Source organism: Anoplopoma fimbria, chromosome 18 (assembly GCF_027596085.1).
Source record: "Anoplopoma fimbria isolate UVic2021 breed Golden Eagle Sablefish chromosome 18, Afim_UVic_2022, whole genome shotgun sequence".
Taxonomy (NCBI): domain Eukaryota; kingdom Metazoa; phylum Chordata; class Actinopteri; order Perciformes; family Anoplopomatidae; genus Anoplopoma; species Anoplopoma fimbria.
This window is the reverse complement of record NC_072466.1, coordinates 1986408-2009252: the sequence shown is the minus strand read 5'-3', so window position 1 is coordinate 2009252 and position 22845 is coordinate 1986408. Positions and strand designations below refer to the sequence as shown.

The window sequence follows — 22845 nt, the reverse complement described above, 5'->3', positions numbered from 1 at the left end:
CTGTGACCTCATCAAACATCGACGACCAGCAGGTGGTCCGACCCGTGTCACCCTCTTGTTGCTGTTTTGTTGTTGTTATTTATTTACAGGAGATGAGATGAGATGAGGTGTGCCAGGGAGTGAATTTGGCACCGGCATGGTGGCATCCAGCGGAGCGCCTGGTCCAGCCAGTGGACAAAGGGGTGGGGGGTGGGGGAGGGTGAAGCCGACCATCTGTGGGGACAGACATGGTAGGCGTCTCTCTGCTTGTCTGTTTCTGTCTCAAATGGTGCCAAGAAGTGATGCCACTGAGGCTGCTTTTCATCTCGTCATGCTGATCTGAGCAAGCAGCAAAAAACTGCAGTTCCTCAAATGTCCACTTGGGGTTCCAAAAGCGACTCAATCCCAGGCGCCAACCTCCGGTTCTGCACAGTCAGTGCTTCCTGTGTTAAAGCTGCATTCTCTCTCCTGTCCACCAGGGGGCGACTCCTCTGGTTGTATAGAAGTCTATGAGAAAATGACTCTACTTCTCTCTTGATTTATTCCCTCAGTAAACATTGTAAACATGAGTTTATGGTCTCAATCTCTAGTTTCAAGTCTTCTTCAATACAGCATGATGTTCATTTAGTAAATGATGCTCCATTTAGAGTCAAACAGACCATAAAGCAGGGGATGCTTTAGGGCGGGGCTACACACTGATTGACAGGTCCACACCAGAGACGTATACGGCGTCTCTACGTCACTCCTCCTCAGTCCAAATATGGTCACTTCTGATTATTGGCTGCAAAAAAAGCAACATGTGATGGTGAAATCTCAGAACTTGTTAAAAAATAAACAAGATATATATATTTTTACATGTTGAATATCAACTTTTGGTCTGATCTTCTATCTGTTACGCACTTGTCTCATGATATAAATGTGGGCGTTCTTCTGCTCTAATATAATGCCGATGCCTCAACAAGCTTTAGTGCGATTGAATATTTTAGCTGAAAACTAAATAACTCAATCTAGTCTGCGTGACGTTTCCTTTTTACTTTTGCTCATGGATGGCAATGACAACAAAGGTGAGTTGACCAACTTTTGTGTCACAGTTGAAGCTCAAGACCTGAACTTTCCTCCCCTCTTCATTCAATCCAATGATCCGTCCCATGATGCACCACTGTGCACATTAAGAACCAGCAGCAGCGGAGCGACGCTGCCTGTAACTTCAGGAACACAGAATGCTGATGTAGAGTGAGAGAATGTCCCCGAGGTTCAATTACCGAGCCGCCACAGGTCCTCTCAGCCTTCATTAGCCGCCCGCTGGAGCAGACGCTCCTCCACCAGACCCCGACCGAGGTTTGGCTGCATTGTGCCGAACCTCGGTGGAGATGCCTACCTCTAATGATCACACGGAGAGCTCCTCTCATAACTCGAGAGGCGCTGCTGTGTGCTGTTATGTGGTTTGTTAGTCGTCCGTCAGTTTCCCCAGAGCTGTGAAGAAGACGCCCTGGTGGAGGTGGTGGAGGTGGAGGTGGCGTGCCCAGACAGGACGGATGCCGATCAGGGCTCAGCAGGAGGCAGAGGGTCACAAACACTGCAGATCCACTACCCGATGCACCGCCGTTCAGCCCAGTCACACCTTTATATTCACACACTTCTGCTGGCGGTGAAGTGAAGAAACATCTCAGTCGACTTTCTGCATCGTTTCCAGTTTGTCTCTTCTCTGGGAACTTGATCCACAAAAGTTATAAAAAAAAGTATAAATATAAAAAGAACAAAATAACAAATATTAAATTGTATTGCTGACTGGATTTATGAGCAACTTTTATTACATAGATTAAATTAATACTATAGTTTATAGGACATAGATTTATATGTATTTATATTTATAGTATGGCTTATATTGTAATATTTTTTGATCAAAAATTGATTTCATTAAATTGTATTCTCAAGTGAATCTATGAGCAACTTTTATAACATAGATGAAAAAAACTATCTATCAGACATACATATATATATATATGGAGAATATCATATATCATGATATTTATCAGCGACTTTTATTACATAGATTAAACTGATACTAGTTTATAGGACATAAATTATATATGTGAAATTCTGTACTTTACTTAAAGCTACTATGAGGAACTTTTCATTTTGTGTACTTTTACTGAAGCAGGGTCCTGCTCAGTCCTGGTTCTGATATTAAAACATATGATCAGCTTATAAAATATTATATATTGGCTTAAATTAAACTACTCAACAATACTTACTCAACATTTTATTGCACATCCTGCATTAAACTGCACAGCTTTCTAATTTCAATGTATTTTTATGCACCAACCTCGAGGTATTTACATTATGTCTGAAGAGCTAGAAATCGATCTGTTTTTATCTTTCAAAAATAGTTTTATCTTGTTTTAACTCCAGAATATATTGAATGAATCACTGTTGTGTTGAAGACAAAAACAAATAAAATCCTTATTTTCCCTTTGACTGAACTTCAATCAAGCCTCATCTCTGTTACCGCGCCGTCTTAATTTCTTAAACCCTAGACGCAGATGAAAATTTAATCTGCTCAGTTATTTGGTTTAGTGGAGATGGAAATTAGATTACGGCGTATCTCAGCGCCGAGCCATCTGGGACGGAGATTCGTATCTTTTCAGCGCCTCAGCTTTTCTTCCTCTTTGAGTTCAAACAGACAAGGATGAAAAAACGGTTTAACTTCCTGAATACTACCTGAAACTGACGTAACTCATATATCTTGGATGTTTGCGACCCAAATGCACCTTGGGAGTCGTAGTTACCTACTTCCTTGACGTTTTTATGTGTACTTTTATGTGAAAAATATGTTTTCTAAGCATTTCTTCTTACTGATGATTTAACTTCAGTTTCACATGTAACACATATTTTGACGAGATAAACGACCTGTTAGGACATCGACCCGTTATTAAATATATTCTGACCCATTAATCAGAATATGAACGGCTGCATGTAAATGGGAATATCAGAGGAATATTTATTTACATTAGCTATGTAAATAGCTTATTAGGAATAAGGGCAAATGTAAACGTAGTCACAGACAGCAACCTCCAGTTCAAGTCAAAGCTTCATGTGTTAAAGCTGCATTCTCTCTCCTGTCCACCAGGGGGCGACTCCTCTGGTTGTATAGAAGTCTATGAGAAAATGACTCTACTTCTCTCTTGATTTATTCCCTCAGTAAACATTGTAAACATGAGTTTATGGTCTCAATCTCTAGTTTCAAGTCTTCTTCAATACAGCATGATGTTCATTTAGTAAATGATGCTCCATTTAGAGTCAAACAGACCATAAAGCAGGGGATGCTTTAGGGCGGGGCTTACTGTGATTGACAGGTCCAAATATGGTCACTTCCTGTTCTCTGGTTCCAAAAAGCCAAGATGGCAACCAAGTGCCGTCACCATGACTACGTCCACTTCTTATATACAGACTTTTCTCTTTACCCCTCAGAGGAATGTCTTGTTTCTTAAACTCATGGACACATCTGCTTCTCAAAGCGGAGGCGGTGCTTGACACACACTTTCAAAAACATGGACTCGTCCCCCTCTCTCTGGATTCGTATTCATGTTTTCAGCTGAAGGACTTCAGGAGGATTCAACCCACGTCTGCTGGGAGATAATGAGCTGTCAAAGGGCCACAGGATTGAGTGTCCTTACATCATCTTCGAGGTGAGACACTTCTCGTCATGGTCTGCCATCGCAGTAATCCGCCTCGCCTGCAGCTCCATTAGGCAATGAAACAAGTTGTCCAACTGTGGGTTATGGGGGGTGGGGGGGTAATCCGGCTGCAGCTCCACGGTGAAAAAGGCCTCAGCTGCAACCGTCCAAAACCTTTTCAGACCTCTGTCACTTTATGGGGACTTCAGACGAGCCTTTCTCCCCCGACCCTTATTGATCCAGGTCTGCACACACACACACACACACACACACACACACACACACACACACACACACACACACACACACACACACACACACACACACACACACACACACATAGAGCTGAGGCCCTCCAGCTACAGCACCGGGGTGCCATAATGTTTCTATTACTGATTCCTGTCATTGTTCGGGGTTTTGACAGCAGAGAATTCAACCGTCTGGCTTCACAATTAAACATTTTAAGGATTGTCTGAACCGTGATCTTATGATGTCGGGTTGTTCTGAACACGTTAAAATCTATTACACGTCTGTCCGTCATGGAGGAGAGGGAACCCTCGTCTTGTCTTTTTACTTTGTCTGAATTAAGGGTCAAAGGACAGAAGGTTTCCTATTCCCTACAGACTAAAAAGCTCCTTGAGGATAATTTGTGATTTGTGATATTGGGCTGTTTGTTTTTCTTCCGTCATATTGTGTTTTGTCAACATTATTTATTTATTAAAATTGCGCCCATAACTGTATATAAGAAGTGGACGTAGTCGTTACGCGGTCGCCATGTTGTTTTTTTGCAACCAGTAAACAGGAAGTGACCATATTAGGACTGAGGACTCTGGTGTCGACCTGTCAATCAGTGTGTAGCCCCGCCCTAAAGCATCCCCTGCTTTATGGTCTGTTTGACTCTAAATGGAGCATCATTTACTAAATGAACATCATGCTGTATTGAAGAAGACTTGAAACTAGAGATTGAGACCATAAACTCATGTTTACAATGTTTACTGAGGGAATAAATCAAGAGAGAAGTAGAGTCATTTTCTCATAGACTTCTATACAACCAGAGGAGTCGCCCCCTGATGGTCATTAGAGAGAATGCAGCTTTTCAGAACCTGTAGTTTTCACCTGTTTTGGATCAGTCTTCTGTCTCTCATCAGCCTCGTTTCCTGCAACTAATAATTATTTATGCATCAACTAACCTGTTGATTAGTTCATTGAAGGTCAGATAAAATTGATAAAAATCACAAAGAGACAAAAGGAATGTATTGTCCTTTTTGGGAAAAGCAGAAAATATTTTTGTGTATTTGCAGGAAAACGACTTAAACAATTAATTAATTTGTTGTTTACTTTTCTGTCGATCGAATTATCCATCAATCAGCTTATCTTTTCAACTTCTTCATAGTTAAAATGAATATAAATATAATGTTCATAACACAAACATTTGTTTTACATGCGTATGGCTCCTTCAAGTGATTCATGTATGTTTCTAAAATCCCTCTAACAGAAGTGAGACGAACACATAGCTCCACTCAGAGGAGGTCAAAGGTCACGGACAGCCCTCTGAGCAGATAGACCTTCAGAGTGAGATGTCTTCTATCGATATGTAAAATATAAACAATCCCTCACAAGGCCGCTCCTTCAGCCGCTCTCTGAACACGAGAGTCCCAAACAGATGAATCTGTCGGGGATCAGTACTCGCCTCGGAACTTACGTCTATTTTCTGCTCCGTTCCCATGGAGATCAAGGACCCGGGTCGCTTTTAAATATTTACTGCAGGTATGTGGGGGGAAAAAATACTGTGCTAATTGAAGTTTGTGTGTCGTTATTTTTAAAAACACAGATGGTCTGAAAAATTGAAAATGGAGCTCGAGGGACGACTCATTATGTAAAAAAAACAAAAACAGTTTAATGTCGGCAATCATTTTGTTCTGAGTGGGTGTTTGTAAAGTCCTCATTTAGGCTTTTTATATAATTGTCAAAAGATGTTGTGATTGTGTATAATTGTAAAAAAAAGGCGTTGGTTGCCATAGCAACAGAACTGGTAAAGACCCCCCCAATACACAGAGAAGCTGCCATTTTATGCCCAATATTTACAACTTCAGAGATTTATACAGGGAAAAAAAAGATATCTGAGCCGAACTTTTTCTGTTTTAAACTTTCCTAAAAAGTGTTTTCAATGGTCCTGAACCAGTCTCAGTGTAGTCCTGATCCTCTATAGACCTCCATCAGTAAACCAGACCATCAGAGAGAAGATCGTCTGTTTCTATAAAGTTATTCTTAAAGCTCGTCATCGGAGACACCGGGTCGGATTCTGGAGAAACCAGATGAGATCATGAAGGTTCACCAGAAACTCCTTCAGACCAGACTCCAGCAGAGACCAGTCCAGATCCAGCAGAGACCAGTCCACCGTGGACAGACCCAGATCCAGCAGAGACCAGTCCACCGTGGACAGACCCAGATCCAGCAGAGACCAGTCCACCGTGGACAGACCCAGATCCATATTTCAGTTTGACCTCCTTTAAAGAGGTCTAGATCATCTGGAGGAACCGACTCTTTGTATGAATTCTCTAAAACTATGACATAAGATTGAAATTTGGGACATTGGTGTTTAGGTTTCTTCCTGTCTGCTTTTGTCTGGTTTTTGGTTTCTGATCCAACGGACCAGCCGGACCCCCCCTCCACACCGCCCCCCCTCTCGGTGTCTCAGGTGTTGCTCCGCTCGGCCTCACCGAGGTTTCTTTCAGAGATTCGTCATGCCTCGGCCCGGCTGCTGCTGCTGAGCCGGGCGTGTGCCAGCTCACCGAGGAGGGCATCGCCTGCTCGCCAGACGGCCTGCCGCTGTCAGCCAGCGGGCCCCGGAGTCACCGTCGGCCCTGGCAACCGGTCCCCCTGGCTCCGCCCACTCCAGAGACAAGAATAGGCAGCTAACACACACACACACACACACACACACACACACACACACACACACACACACACACACACACACACACACACACACACCTCCTTCCTCTCTGCAGGCTTTTCATTAGCAGAAGTCATCAGGAGGTTAAAACGGAATGAGAAGTGGAGGGTTTGAACACACACACACACACACACACACACACACACACACACACACACACACACACACACACACACACACACATATATGCTAACTAATGCTGCAACATGAAAAAGTAAATCTGCAATAAAATCCATAATGACATCATATTATAATAATGCATTTACATAATTATGCGTCCTGCAGCAGACGAGCCGCTGTGACCTCTGGTGACCTTTCTTCAGCTGCTCTGGGACTCGAAACACCTTCACAGCCAAAACCCTGAACCGGAGCCCCCCAACAGGGTCCAAGACTGGACCACATGCTGCTCCACTTCCTGGGAATCTTTTATGTGGAGTTGGCAGCTTGAATCCCGAGAGACTAACAATGAAAACTACATTTATTTAATGAATTCTTTGGTTTTATATCAAAAATTAGGTGTGATTTAATTAACGTTTTTACATTTTAAAGTTCATAAACTATTCATGGCTGGCATAATATTGACATAATTTACCTCTTTATACTGTTTTTATATTGTTAATGGCCATTCCTGTGTTGCCTTCACACACGAGGGATTCACAGGAAACGATGAAATCCAGCGTTACAGTTTATTAAAATTCTATCTCATTGATTGCTAGGTTTTAATCACTGCTAATGCTAATCCTAACATTTTCTACTTCTGCTGCTGTTTCACGTTTAAAACTGGCGAACACACAAGGACGGCTTTTATTGTGAAACCAATCTTTTTATTTAAAAAAACAGAACTTTATTTAGCCGCACTGTAAACACACAAACCAGCTGCTCAACAAGTGTCTCCTGTGGTATCAAATCAACACATGCTGTTCCCACGGTAACCAACCCAAACCTCCAACTTTTAAGAATTCATATTAATATTTACAGTTAAGCGGTGCAGCTTCCACCCCTGCGGTTCATATCGAGAGCGATTTATACATTTTCTTTGTGCAGTTTTTTTTTATTAAATTAAATCTACGTGCTTTAATTTCTCAGATTCCTTTATAGGCAGGTCGTCCGTCTGTCCGCTGTTAATGCAACGCTATTGGTCGGTACGTTCACGTCTCTGCATCGACGATAAACAGCCGTTTGTTTGGAGTGTGAAGCAGGATTTCTGCAGAGAGAGAGAGAGAGAGAGAGAGAGAGAGAGAGAGAGAGAGAGACAGGCTTCAGTTTGCTCATTAGAAATTCATTCTGAACAGCTTGTTATTATCTTTGGCCTCTGGATGTGTGAATAGATTTACAAGCATTAGGGCCGGGGCATTGTGAGGGGCATGTGTGGAGGAGGTCCTGGCCCCCTTTGTGTTCACCGGGGCCCTCAAATCAGCTGCAAACACACACACACACACACACACACACACACACACATATATAACACACACATATAACCCCCCCCCTCCTCCTCCTGCCCCACCCATTACCTCAGCCCTCTGAACAAAAGCTTACAGAACACACTGATGTTTTGCAGGATTTTAGGAATTACAGAACAGACGTGTGCTTTCAGACCGAGCAGATGCAGAAAAAAAGCTGTTTCCCAGTTTCCACCAGTATGAAAGCTGTCAATACAGACCCAGTATAAAGACAATGATTAGTGAATTCTTACAGTTGCTGATGGAAATGGTAAAACGTTTGAGGTTTGCACAGACAGAAGACCGAGAGACGCAATAAATGATTCAGAGAATTCAAAGAGGAGCTGAGGTTTCTGCAGCCTGATGTCTTTGTAAATATCACAATACAGAAACCAATAAACTAATATTCAAAAAATGTCTTGTTCTTTAATGAGATACTTCCTGATTTAAAGCAGTAAAATGCAGTCTTTATTTCTGAAAGGATTAAACACTGACTGCTTTTGAGAAGTTTGATGATGTTCACCAAAAGAGAATTTCAGTTTTTGTTTTTTTGGAGCGCCAGCGTCTTTTTTTAATGGTTCCCGATAAGGAGAGAGCGTTAACGGACACTCTGAGCACTTCAAGTTGAAAAATTCTGAACTTTTCGGAAACGCACTGGTGACGTCAGAGTGGAAAAATGGAGGGAAAGCTTGTTTTGAGTTTTGGTTATTTGTGTTATGAACGTTGTGACCGACGGATTGTCCTTCTTGCTCTAATGTTACAGTCAGATCGAGCAGTAAAAAGCTCGTCCAGTTGGTGCTCATGGTGAAAAGCAATGTCAAACAAGTAGAAAACAAAAAGCGAAGGAATGATGCTCGTCTGTTATACAACGGAGGTTAGAGTGGTGATATTCAAGGATTCAAGGAGCATTTATTGTCATTATGCAACAACGGAACACAACAAACACCTGACAAACAAAACAGTAGCAGCAGAACATTCCTGTAGAGCATTTTTTGAATTTGCATCATAAGGAATGCAAACAGCAGCAACAAAAACAATTCTCTGAGCAGATAATATGGCCGACATCTTCACAACATGAGGAAACATTGTCCATCAACTCAAAAGAGTCCACCTCCTCTCGTCCCACCGGCTAGAGCAGCTTGATCCGGGATGAACGATGATATGAAGATATTGTTGTCATAGAAACATTAACAAAAATGCTTTTTGTATGAAACGCTGGGATGAAGAGATGCCCAGCGCTCTAAACACAGTTATTAGATGATCACCTGCTTTTGAAACAAAAGGAAAGTTGAGTCAAAACAAATCATTTGGTATTCAAAAAATATTGTTTTTGCTCAATGTGGCTGCTTACAGGTGAGTTAGGTTGTCTGGAGTCAGTGTTAGAGACAAGAAGCCGTCAGAAAAGCCAGATTTGTATTCATTCTTTCTTTTATTTTATCTGTAAAATTAGGTAAACAAATTAAACTGATAAATAAAAGGTTTGTCCTCCTGCTGATGGTTCAGGGATCTCGTTGCTCAGAGAATATAAAGCACAAACAAACCAAACTAAACCGGGCTGTGGCCGAGCAATCAGACAATAAGTTACGCCTGTGTGTGTTTGTGTGGAGAGAGACAAGTGTTCCTCTTACAGGCCGAGAATAAAGAAAGATAAACCAGATAGATTCATGCAGAGAATAAATTAAACTTTCACTAGAAGCTAAAAAAAACATTTGAAAATCTCCAGCTCCACTACAGAAAGTGCTCTCCTCCTCCTCCTCCTCCTCCTCTGTCCTGAGTTAATTAGCTCTCCCACTCTGAGATCCTCTCAAGTCAACAAGGCGATTAAGGTTTTCCTTGAGCCCAGCTAATCAGAGGGGAGATGAGTATCTCAGCCAGCTGAATCCTGCTCCGCAAAGCTGCAGACTCTGACCTTCAACGTGACATCACACGTCCAAACAGGCCGGATTTTATGTTATTGTAAATAAATATAAATAAATGTTCTTGTGCATCGAGTACACAGCATGTATTTCTACACTATCCGCCAGTGAAATAAGCACATAAACATCACGTAGCAGCCGTTTGAATACCTCTGTATGATTTTCCACTTTGTCCTTACTTATTATTGAATCCTTGTACAAACTGTAACACTGTCAAGGGTTCACTTGTTCTGGAATGCAAGCAGATCCAACAAGGACGTCAGGATGTTGATACTCATCGTCTTCTCAACACACTCTAACGTTTTAAAAGGATTGTGTCATTGAAATGGGAAAGTATACATATATATATATACTATATTGCATCGTCTGCAAATACTATGAGAAAAATGATGCAGCTACTGATATAAACTGTAAAGTCCTTTAATAATCTCGCTGGAGGACATAACATATATTGGTTATTCAGAGGGTGGTATGGCTCATGAACATCAGTTACTGTTTATTGTGTCAGAACATTTTTTCTATTTTAAATAAGGAACTTACAGAGTGCATAAAATAACGTGCGATCACAAAATGCAATCTATTGGTTTTCATGTAGAGGGACACGAATTGTTTGTAAAGATTTCTTTTGGGGGACACAATTACAAAAGAAAAAAAAGCACTTAGGTTTAGAAAAAAACATGTTTGGGCTTAAAATAACTGCTTCGGTTAGGTCACGGCAATCAAGTGAAGATTATGTTCAAGCAACAAAACAAACCTTAGGTTTTCACATTAATATAAAATAGATACTAGAGATGAATTATGAGCTGTTTAACTTCCTAACACTAGCTCTGAGTAGATTATAAAACATCATTAAAACTACTGATGACCAGATTTGTCATTTTATTTCCTTATCATTTGAATTGTGTGTTTTATGATGAAACAAACACTATAAATGACTTTAACAAAGTGAAAGGATAACATTTTGTATTTTTGATGGTTTACTGACGTCAGAGTGTTGAAATGATTTTGAAACAAAACAAAAATATTTTGGATCTTTGTAGACCAGCTGCTATAATCAAACAACGAAGGGATCTGTATTCCACAATAATGATCATCAGTGATCGGTTATTAGTATCATGGGGGGAAAAGGTGATTTAAGGGATGTAAAAGTAATATTCTGTCCGTTTTTGTGTTTATGCTGATCTGATCAGTGATACGATCCGAACCGGATCATTTGGTGACTTTTTTACCATATCTTTGCCGTGACACTGGGCTGCGTTTCCAGTTCTATAACACATCCGTGGTTACTGGGCCGGAGGAGGAAACAGCTCGAATGGGAGGAAGCATGATTTATCAGAATGGAAAGCAACAATGTAGCAGAAATCTAAGAAGAAAGACATCAAAAGTCCCGCCCACTTTATTGTGATTGCAGAAACAGTATATTTCCCAAACATGAGGATTTAACCTCTTCAACTCCAGCACCCACGTGTGAAATGAACAAAAGTCACAAACAGTCTACACGTAGCAACAGCTAAAGCCTAATCTGCACTTTAAATCCACACTCCTGTGTTTGGGCTCCACTTGTTGACTCTCGACGCCACGCTCGCCTGCCTCTGACACCAACACCTGCCGGCCTGGAAAGAAATGCCCCCGAGGTTTGTTTGACTTTTACCTCGACCCACGCAGAGCGGCTCCGGTGTTTACTCTGTCTGCTCCGGAGCCTTTCTGCTTTTTCTTTTTCTCTTTTGTTTGAGCGTGTTGGAGATAAGAGGAGGCGCGTGCAGGACGGCAGCAAGCTGAGAGAAAAGAGAGGGAGGGAGGGCGGCCATGTTGGAGGAGGAGGAGGAGGAGGAGGTGAAGAGGTGACGGATGAGAGAGCCGGTGTGATGTAACTCAGCTCCCACTCATCAGGAATTTATGTTCTCCACACAAACACTGACATTTAGAGACGAAGAATTTCAACAGTTACATTTTAAATGTGTGTTTATGTTTGAATCATCTGTTTCTAAAGTCATTTTAATGTCACAATTGTCCAAAAACAGTTCATATTGGCCAGATATTGATTATTATTTCCACATCTGATTGGACAGATTTCATTGTGAGCCCTATTTCTGGGTTTGTTTTACATATTTGACGGTGCTCCTGGTGGATGTGGTGAAGAAATCTGTCCCGATGGATGGATGATGGATGATGGGTGGATGAATCGGTTTGAAGGGTAAATGGACGTTTGGATGGAGGGTGAAACGATAGGGTGGATGAATCAGAAAGGGGAAGGTGGATTGACGGATGTACGGACGGATAGATACAGTAGATGGAATGGTGGATGAATGAGTGAATGGATGGATGGAAGGTGGAGAGGTTGGTGGCTGATGGACGGATCAAAAGATGGATGGATGAGATAATGAATGGGTGATTGGCTGGATTAATATTAGCATGGGTGGTTGATATATAAATGGATGGATGGGTGGGTTATGGGTCAGGGCCACAGACTGTATATAAGTGGACGTAGTCATGGTGACGTCATCCGCTGGTTTATGGACTGATGTTTTGAAGCTGTAACCGCCGTATGAGTGAATCTTTATATAAATAATAGTTATTTGATGCTTTATATTAATGCTCTGAATGTCATATTGACAACCTTGTTCTTGGAGTAACAATAAAATACAAAAATAGAGGCTTTAAAGTCGAACAAATGATGCTGCAGGTAAACAAAAACACATTTACGCTCACACACACACACACACACACACACACACACACACACACACACACACACACACACACACACATTATCACAGGGTGTAACATTACTCCCTGTCTGGACTAACAGCATTAGAGAGCAGTGATGTCTGATTAAACCAGACAAATTGAATCACATCGTGTCGCTTTCATGTCTGATAACAACTGAAAACACACACACACACACACACACACACACACACACACACACACACACAACGGCAGAAAGAAGCAAAAACACAAACAACAGAAACGCGTTTTACACGTATTCTTTCTTCAGATCGTTTCACAAGGTTGTTGCCTCGTTTGAAGGACAAGTCCTGGACCTGGAAGATCAACCTGCACGAATTAGCAACAGGTGAAACTAAACGTCAGCCATTGACGACCAAAACATCTGTTCTGATTCTCTCAAATAGAAAGCTGAAACATCTGGAGGAAAGACTGGAACCAGAAGAGTCACATTAATGCTTTTAAATGTCAGATTGTTTTCAGTGTGCAACAGGTTTCCAGATAAAAACAAGATGAATCAGGTCTACAGCGGCTATGTTAGGCTTTGAGCTCAATGCTAATGTTACCATGCTAACGTGCACACAAGGACAATGCTAACATGCTGATGTTTATCATGTTTACTATCTTAGCGTAGCGTGTCAGCATGCAATAACAATGCTAGAGTGCTGATGTTAGCTTAGTGCGATGCTAACTTCCTGTTGGACTACAAAAATACGTCATCCCTGCAGAACTCTATTTGAACATAAACGAAAGCATTGAACAAGATTATAAATTTTACTTCACGATGCCACTAGAGAAAAAGTCCAAGGATCATCAAGGTTGTTCAGATTCATCCTCTGGGGATCATGAACATGTGCACCAAACATCAAGACATTTCATCTGATAGTTGTTGAGATATTTAATCACAAAACTAAAATCTCAACTCATGGTGGCGCTATATGAGTAAAAGTCAGAGGATCACCAAAGTGATTGGGGTTCATCCTCTGGGGATCATGAATGTCTGGACATAATTTCATGACAATCCGTCTGAAAATGACAGAAGAAACGTGTGTTGCAGGAAAAAAACCTTAAATATTTACTGTTGCATATCGACTGCGAAACATTCAGGTTTTCATCCTGCAGCTGCTGCTTTCTGTTCAGACTCTTTATTTCAGTGTGTGTGTGTGTGTGTGTGTGTGTGTGTGTGTGTGTGTGTGTGTGTGTGTGTGTGTGTGTGTGTGTGTGTGTGTGTGTGTGTTATCTGTGGCTCTTATCTGCAGTCTGCTCCCCAGCTGGCTTACACCTGCCAGAGCCACACAAGGAGAGAGACACAGACTGATGGGCTGCCTCTGTTTGAGTGTGTGTAGTGAAAGTGTGTGTGTGTGTGTGCGTGTGTTTTGTGTGTGTGTGTGTTTAGTGAAAGTGTGTGTGTAGTGAAAGTGTGTGTGTGGTTAAAGCTATACAGGGAGAAAGTGTGAGAGTGTGTAATGGTGTGACAGAGAGGTTAAGGTGGAGGTGAGATGAAAGGTTTCCATCCAGATGTTGTGAAAATTCCTGAAAAAGAAAATGTGAGTTTTATTTTAAATCGTTTGTTCTTGTAACATTTTTAATTAATTAAACTTATTCATGTTTAAACCAAAATAAATATTGTGTTTATTCATCTCTTGTGTTCACATAATGGAGAACACGTTCAGAGGTTAACTGTAATCTGCTGTTTGATAAAACACTTTATGAACGGAGATTGAGGAAGACCGCTCGAAAGCTCCGGAACAGCCACTCAACTGATCCGTACTGAGATTATTTCATCAACAATCATTCACTCTCACGTCTGAAAACCAACGCGGACGAGAAAGAAGAAGAAAATGGAAGTTTGTCTACACGTCCAACTCCATCTGCTGATGAAGACCATGTGTTTTGATCCAAAAGCTCCAGATTCTATGAAAAGACAGTAAGGGTCCATTTAGTCAGAGGTCACCAAATGTTGCAGCAGGAAACAAATGAATAGTGAGAACTGATTTGAGACTAAAAGGAACAAATAAAAGTTAAAAGCCTTTTTAATAAACATATTCTATCATACTCCATTAAAACTGTAATTTATTCAGGACAAAACGATAAAGTGGAATTATTAATTGGCACATTTAATAACCGTGTAAATGCAAACAACAACCTCCAAAGTGTTTTTAAAATATAAACCCCGTGTGGTTCAAATGAATGAAGTCCATGCAGATTTATGGGTTTTTTTACAGCTGAATCAATTTCCTTCACGCTTTTTGCCACTTTTTGGTCACTTATTTTCATAAATAACCTTTTTCCTGGATCATAAAGATGATGCGTCTGTTCGTAGTCCCGCCCACAAAGCTCTGATTGGTTGATTGTTTCTCTAAACTCTAAAGTTTCTGCTACACAGAAGAACATCACGAAGACGTCGGCAGTAAATCTGTTTTAGAAACGCTGAGAAGAAAGAGGAACTACAGGAATGTCTTTCAGATGTTTAGTGAGTGTTGACCTTTGACCTCACACAGTGTGTAGAAATCAAACGTTTCTCTCTGCAAACAAAACATAAGAAAAAACATATATATTTTATATATTCTTTTAAAACAAATACCTCAACGTATCTCAGCTACTTTTTTTCTCCAGTTTACTTTTTCCTCCGTTTCCCAGAATGCCTTTCAGGACTTTTACTTGTAACAAACAGAGGCGTCCTTTTTTACAGTGATATTACTGAAGTAATATATTGAAATACTTCTTCCACCCCTGTGTACAGAATACAGTGTGTATATTCCTATTATTTCAGATTAACTCAGTGTAATTTCCCAATTAAATAAAGTACTTCAAAAGAATATGAGAATATGGATATGAACCTAAAAAAATAGAATTAGAAAGATAATAGTTGTAAATAAAGTTATTTTCTTTTCTTTGTTACAGATTTTAAGACACAACAGCTGGTTGGATTCACACATAAATGTTTAAAATGTTAAATTGTGCTTCTCTTGATTTGTTTTGGATAAAAAAGATACATTTGTCACTGATGAATAAATAAAGAAGCTCTTAGACATCAGAGAGCTCACCTTCACCTGTGCTGCTTTCAGGGACATAACTTACATCAGGACACCGCGTAGGAATTCAGCAATTTAATGACCCTGAAGATTTGTACCGTGCAACCTGCAGGAGTGGAAGTAACACTACACTGTTTAGATACTTTATTACAAGTGAAAGGCCCGTTTTAAGAATATAATTAGCAAAATGTACTTTGAAACGATCAATGTAGTTAAAAAGTAAAAGTACAATATTTCCCTTTGAACTGTAGTGGAGTATAAAGTATAAATATAATGGACTCAAGTACAAGTACCTCAATCTGTGTTTTAGTCCAGTACTTAAGTTACATTCCACCACTTGTAACATTTGTTGGATTTTAAAGTCTTATTCTAATATTTTAAGACTAAGTTTCTTCATATTTTGAGCGTTTTTAAGCGCAATAAATACATAAATAAAGATCAAATTAAGGATTGTCGTATCATTGTGTATAGAAATCTTTTTAAACAGCCTTTAAGTCAGTAAATCCAGCTGTTTAACAACATCTGCAAAGATATTTTATGTTATAAACCTCCAAAAATAAAACCACACAAGACGGAGCAGAAACTGTTTCTCAGTTTGGTTTTTATTATATTTGGACATTTAGCAAAATACTGCAGAAACATCCAAAGCAGTAGAAGAGCTAATGGTTACAAAGAAACCAAAACAACAAAATGAAATAAATAAATAAGAAATCAATGATTGCATTCAGTTATTTATTTCAGGAGCGGTAGATAAAACTCATTGATTGCTTTAACGTCACTTGAACACACCGTTCCCTCCTCACAGCATATAAATTAAATTAAATAAAAAAACACACAGCAACAGATCACAGAACCACACAGAGCAATAATTTACACAAATAATTTAATAAATACATAAATAAATAGAAAGAAAAAGGAGTTAAGATATACTGTATAGTGGTAATACAGAAGGCTTTGTAAAAAATAACCATAAATAAGAAAAGACAATCAGATCAGTTTAAGGCAGTTTTACAGCAGAGTTTCTAATCCGAAGGCATTAACCGGCTACTCTAGTGGTTCCTCTTTAGTTACTGATCCACAACGTTAAAGCTAATCAGAGTGATGAGACTCAGAGGAGTCCATCCTTTTAATTGGCTACAGGTCCCCCCCCCTCTCTTAGGTCTAGAAGCTAATAGCACTTGTGCAGAGATGCTAGAAAAATAAATTAACAGTCTAACGCTTTAAGTGTTTGGGGAGTGACGTCAGAGGTGCTTGAAGCAAAGTGTGTGTGTGTGTGTGTGTGTGTGTGTGAAAGGGGATTACAGGCCAGGGTTCAAACACACACCCAGAACCTGCTGAAGTGTCCTTGAGCAAGGCACTGAACCCCTGACCTCTGACCTCTGCAAGCTGACACAGTAGTGAGTTACACTGCAGACAAATGAACCAGCTCCTCTTTCATCTCCATGGGACATGAGACAAAAAGAGAAAATAAATTGAGAGTTTAAGATTTTAAAAGTCTTTTAAAAAGGATTTTTAAATTTGGTGTTTTTTTGTTTTTTTTTAACCAAATGACTGAAGGAGAGGATGAGAAGTCAAAGTGCCATTTATATCTCTTTATATCTGGCATTACAGTCTGCTAAATGACTGTAATGTCATTTAATGTGACATTAGTCTGCAGTGTGGCTCTGTGGCTCCTCAGAGAGGCCGGACTGTGGCCCTGAGGCCGGACTGTGGCCCTCAGGTCCCGGATCAGCAGGCAGGACGCAGCGGCATCTGCAGCAGGATCACCTGCCGGTTCTCGGACGGGTGGCACTTGTTGATGTGCCGGGTGAGGCCCGGGGAGCTGTAGAACACGGCGGGGCAGTATTTACACGGATACACCTGCGAGGAGTGCAGCAGACGGATGTGCCTCTCCAGACCTCCTCTGTTGGAGAAGCTCTCCCCGCAGACAGGACACAGGTTCTCCTCCTCGTCCTCCAGCTTTGGGGAGCCGTGCTGGGACGCCAGGTGTTTCCTCAGGTAGGCCTGGCGCTTGAACCTCTTCCCACAGTGGTGACAGTCGTACAGGCCTTCCTCTGAGCCGGACTCGGACGGCCCAGGACTGGGAGTGTCCCTGTCCTTGTCCCGGTCCTTGTCCTGGTCCATGTCCTTGTCCTTGTCCTTGTCCTTCTCGACCTCCGGCTGCGGCTTGGGTTTGTGCCATCGCCGGTGTGAGGCCAGGTTGGCCGGGCAGCTGAACACCTTGTCACACTCTGGACACCTGTACTCCACCCGGACGATCCTGGAGCACCTGTGCTGGGCCAGGGCGAACGGGTCCAGGTAGGCTTCTCGGCACAGCTGGCACACGAACTCCCCCAGCGGGACGTCGTCTCCTCCGGGCTGCTGGGCTCTGACGGGCCGGTCCACCGGACCTTCTCGGATCTTCAGCCCGAGCACCGGGGAGGTGGTGACGTCGTCCTCGAAGTGCAGCCTCCGGATGGCTTTGGTCTTCTTGGAGGAGGAGGGTTTGGGTTTGCGCTTGGAGGAGGTGGAGGAGGAGGAGGTGGTGGTGCTGGTACCGGTTCGGCTGCTGTTGCTGGAGCCGATCTTCAGGTCCACCGGGCCGTACAGGTTCTCCACGGCGGGGAGCGCAGCCTGCGTCGGGAAGGACTCCGCGGACACCGGAGAGCCCAGGTTGAAAAAGGAGGAAGAGGAGGAGGAGGAGGAGGAGCTGGGTCGGGTGGGGCTGTACAGCAGAGCCTGGTACACCAGCTCCGGGTTCCCGAACTGGACCGGTCTGGATGTCTGCTCCGGAGCCGCCGCCGCACAGCAGGGCGTCGGCTCCATCACCCGGAGAGAGGAGGAGGAGGAGGAGGAGGAGGAGGAAGAGCATCATCAGCATGCTCCTTGTGCTCCTCCTCACCGGGCCGGACCCGGTAGGACACCGGGTTGGTCCTCTTGTTCCGTTTCACCAGAAATCCCCTCGGCATGTTCACGCATGGACGTCGGACCCTGAAGGCACCACTGCTGCTCTCCTCCAGAGCTCTGCATAGCTGCACTCTTTTTAAGGGCGACAGGATGACTCCCCCAGCACTCCCAGCACTCCCAACACTCCCACCACAGCGTTGACTCATCCCCGACCAATCAGGAGCAGCAGAGCTCCCCTGGTGGATTTGGGGAGGATGGAGAGGCTGGAGGAGGAGGAGGAGGAGGAGGAGGAGGAGGAGGGGTTGCAGATTGCAAAGCAGATGTACCTGAGGGGTTTTATTGTGTCTCCTCCCTCCCTCCCTACACTCTCTCCTCCTCCTCCTCCTCCTCCTCCTCCTCGTCTCGACCGGGCACACGCCAGGAGCCTCCTGCTTTTACGGTCTGATGGGTTTGTATAGAAATCTACACGTGCCTAGGCTTTATGTGTCTCCTTTGGGGTGGAGGAGGAGGAGGAGGAGGAGGAGGAGGAGGAGGAGGAGGAGGAGGGGTGATCTGGTTTGTCCAAAACAGGAGACACCAGTCCACATAACCATGTCAGGAGGAAGAGATCAGGGAAATAAGAAGGAAAATGTGGATTTTTGCAAGCTTTAGAGATGAAACAGCTGCTGAGCTATGAATGAGGAATTAGACATTTAAATCAAAGTGAATCAGAAACTGATGCTGTGGTTTGTTTACAACCTGAACCTCTTCAGACAGTTCAGACCCGCAGATTTCAAGACATTCAAAGATTTTCCAGGACAAATAAAAAAAACCAAATGTGCCTTTTACGCACAGAACCAAATACGACCAGAACCCAACCAACCCAACACCAGAACCACTGAGGCCCTGTGTGTGTGTGTGTGTGTGTGTGTGTGTGTGTGTGTGTGTGTGTGTGTGTGTGTGTGTGTGTGTGTGTGTGTGTGTGTGTGTGTGTGTGTGTGTGTGTGTGTGTGTGTGTGTGTGTGTGTGTGTGTGAGTGTGTGTGTGTGTGAGTGTGTGTGTGTGTGAGTGTGTGTGTGTGTGTGTGTGTGTGTGTGTGTGTGTGAGTGTGTGTGTGTGTGTGTGAGTGTGTGTGTGAGTGTGTGTGTGTGAGTGTGTGTGTGTGTGTGTGTGAGAGTGTGAGTGTGTGTGTGTGTGTGTGTGTGTGTGTGAGTGTGTGTGTGTGTGTGTGTGAGTGTGTGTCTGTGTGTGTGTGAGTGTGTGTGTGTGTGTGTGAGAGTGTGTGTGTGTGTGTGTGTGTGTGTGAGTGTGTGAGTGTGTGTGTGTGTGTGTGTGTGTGAGTGTGTGTCTGTGTGTGTGTGAGTGTGTGTGTGTGTGAGAGTGTGTGTGTGTGTGTGTGTGTGTGTGTGTGTGTGTGTGTGTGTGTGTATGAATCCATCACTCTCTGCATACATAATTAATAGTGAGAGGAGGGTTTTTTCCTGCTTTGCATCACAATAGCGGTGCTTGTGCAGGCTGTAGACCCGCAGTGAGTGAAAAGGAAATTGCACAGTTGAGGAAAAAAAAGGAGGAGAAGAAGAAGAAGTGGAGGCCCCCCCCCACCACCACCACCACCACCCAAAAAAATGCAATCTGGCCCCCAGATACCGTCGACGCGTGCTGTGCGTAATCAGTGTCACCAAATGGGCCAAACTGAGATTATCTGAGAGTTTATGAAAACACAGAAAACACAGTTCCTGCAGGTCAGGGATGTCACGTGGGAAGTGTTTTAAAATGAAGTAAACATTTATTTCAGTTCAGGATCAGTTTGTTGTTTGATTTGGTCACTTTAGTGAAATCAAAACCAGTTTCCATCCAAATGCTGCTTTTATCTCATTAATATATCCTATAATTCTTATTTTATTTCATTTTAAATGTTAAAGTTTGTGTTTTTAAAACTGTTTTCCTCTGAAGTGAAACTAGTTGATGGTCTCCTACCAGATACAGTTAGTCCATTACTGAGTACTTAAAGTCAATAATTAGCCGATGTGGTGACATTTCTTCAACTAGTTTCAAGAAAAGTGTCATTTTTCTTAATTCTAGTTTTGCAACCTGCTTCATTCTGTCTCGTTTTCAAGATCAAGATAGTCATTTACAAAAAGTCCTTGACACTTGTTCATTTCTAATAGAAACAGGTTGAAATTTTAAGAATACAAGACTTTAAGGGGTTAAAAAAGAAGAAGAAAAGCTTTTCTTTTTGCTTATCATTTAGTTTGTGATAACTGTTTTGATACATATTAATATTTGATAATGCTAAATGTATGATAACTGTTTTTATAACCAAATATAAAGCAGCTTGAACAGATAAAATACACAAAAGTTAAGTAACATGGCACTAATAATAAACTTTGTAGAATAATATATAAACACTGTAAAATCATGAAATACCTATTAACTATCTATTTATTACTATATTTGTATTACTCTCTAAAAAAGTAGAACTATTACAATAAAAGAACATTAAAGCAACACTGTTGAAGATTAAAAATATATATAATTAAGTGCAGCAAAGTTACTAAAGTCTCTTTATTTATTACTGAGTTAATTATTGTAAAATATAAAAGGAGGGAGATTCGTTTCTTTTTATATCTTAGATTGCATTTTTATATTCAAGAGATAATATTAAAAAAAATACCTCTACATGATGCATTCAGGGTAATCTGGTTATTGTCATGATGTCACATTTTAAACCTGAATCTTAAAGTATGACACCAGCAGACTGCAGGTTGTTTGTAGACATATGTTGTGTATGTGTGTGCGGTTATTTTCCTCGACAGGCTCCAGCTCGGCCTCATTAGCATACAGCTGTAGAGGGACACCACCCTCCTCCTCCTCCTCCTCCTCCTCCTCACCCTCCTCCTCCTCAAAGCTTTCATCTCCAGCCGTGTGATTGGTCACGCTGCTGCAGAGTCATACACTCACAGTTACAGTTGGCACATTATGGAGGAGACGCCTGTGGAAAATAAAAACACAACACAGAGATGATCGGTTTGTTTACAGTCACACTGTTCACTGTGAGTCATATTTGAGTTCGAGGAAGTGAAGAGTTTTATACTCATAAAACATCAAAGTATGGAGACAGAAACACAAATCAGTCCTGGAAAAGTCTTCTAGTTTCCTAAAATGAAGGAAGGAATCAAAAGGACTTCACATATCAAAGTATCTAAGTCTGAAGTTACTCATATATAAAGCCTCTTTGCTTTTTAAGTGCCATTTTAATTAAATAAACATTTTTTCTCATACTGAAAATTCCCTTAAATGTGTTACTAATTTGATCAAATAAAGGGACTTTTATAATTGATAGTGACTTTTTTCAATTAAGTGACTTTTTCTTCAAGGAATACATGAAAATCTGCTGTTTCCACTCCAAGAGTTTGAGAAGAGGATCCTATCAGACATCAGCATTAAAAAGAGCATCCTGCTGATTTATCATTTCATTCCTTTAAAGGGTTTTTAAGTGGCTTTAATTTCTCTTTATGAAGTAAAAGGAAATGCAAAAGCAAAACAGGAAGAGGACAGAGCTTTTTTGTTTTCCAGTTATTAAAGAGCATAGAAGTTCCTCGGTTACTATCCCCAGTAGAGGAATTGGTAAAGAAGATGTAGTGTGTCCAGTCTGTTAGCAGCTCCTCAGAGGAACAGAAAGCGATTTGAAACGCTAAGAAGGGAGAAAATTGTCTGTTCACACAAAAACATCAAACTCAGAACGGAAAACAGAAAAATGATCAAAAAACGCTGCAGCAGAACCAGAGAAACCATCTTTTTTAAATCCACACATTCTTCTTCCTTATAAAAACCTGGTGCCTACATTACCCACAATGCAACAAGCAGGTTTTAGAGCTTTACTAAGACATTTATCAGGCTTTTAAAGCATGCAGAAATCTAAGAGTGAAGATTCGGACCACTAGTTGCACCGTGGAGGAATGTTTCAGGAGTTTGGTCCTTGTTTTGTGTATTTATGACACAACCACGAAGAGATTCACAATCAAAATAAAGTTAAATGCTAATCCACTAGCTAGTAATCAGGGATGTAAACAAACGCAGGATTAAAAACTTCTTAAAAACAATTGTCTTTGAACATTTTTCATGAGGAATGAATTAATATTTGTTAGACCTCGAGGGTGAGAGAACAAGAAAAACTACACAATGACAATATGTTTGTTTTGAAAAAAGGAGCATTTTTAACACAGTGAACAGGATGAAAACGCTTCGTTA

The 22845-nt window shown here is 41.6% G+C and overlaps 1 protein-coding gene across 1 annotated transcript; it reads right to left on the bottom strand.

Annotated features, from left to right (window-relative positions):
• Positions 1-17457: 17457 nt before the first annotated feature.
• On the bottom strand, positions 17458-18677 carry insm1a (insulinoma-associated 1a). Its single transcript, XM_054618990.1, is given in 2 exon segments — positions 17458-18554; positions 18557-18677. Coding segments are annotated over 2 exon segments (1218 nt in total).
• Positions 18678-22845: the final 4168 nt, after the last annotated feature.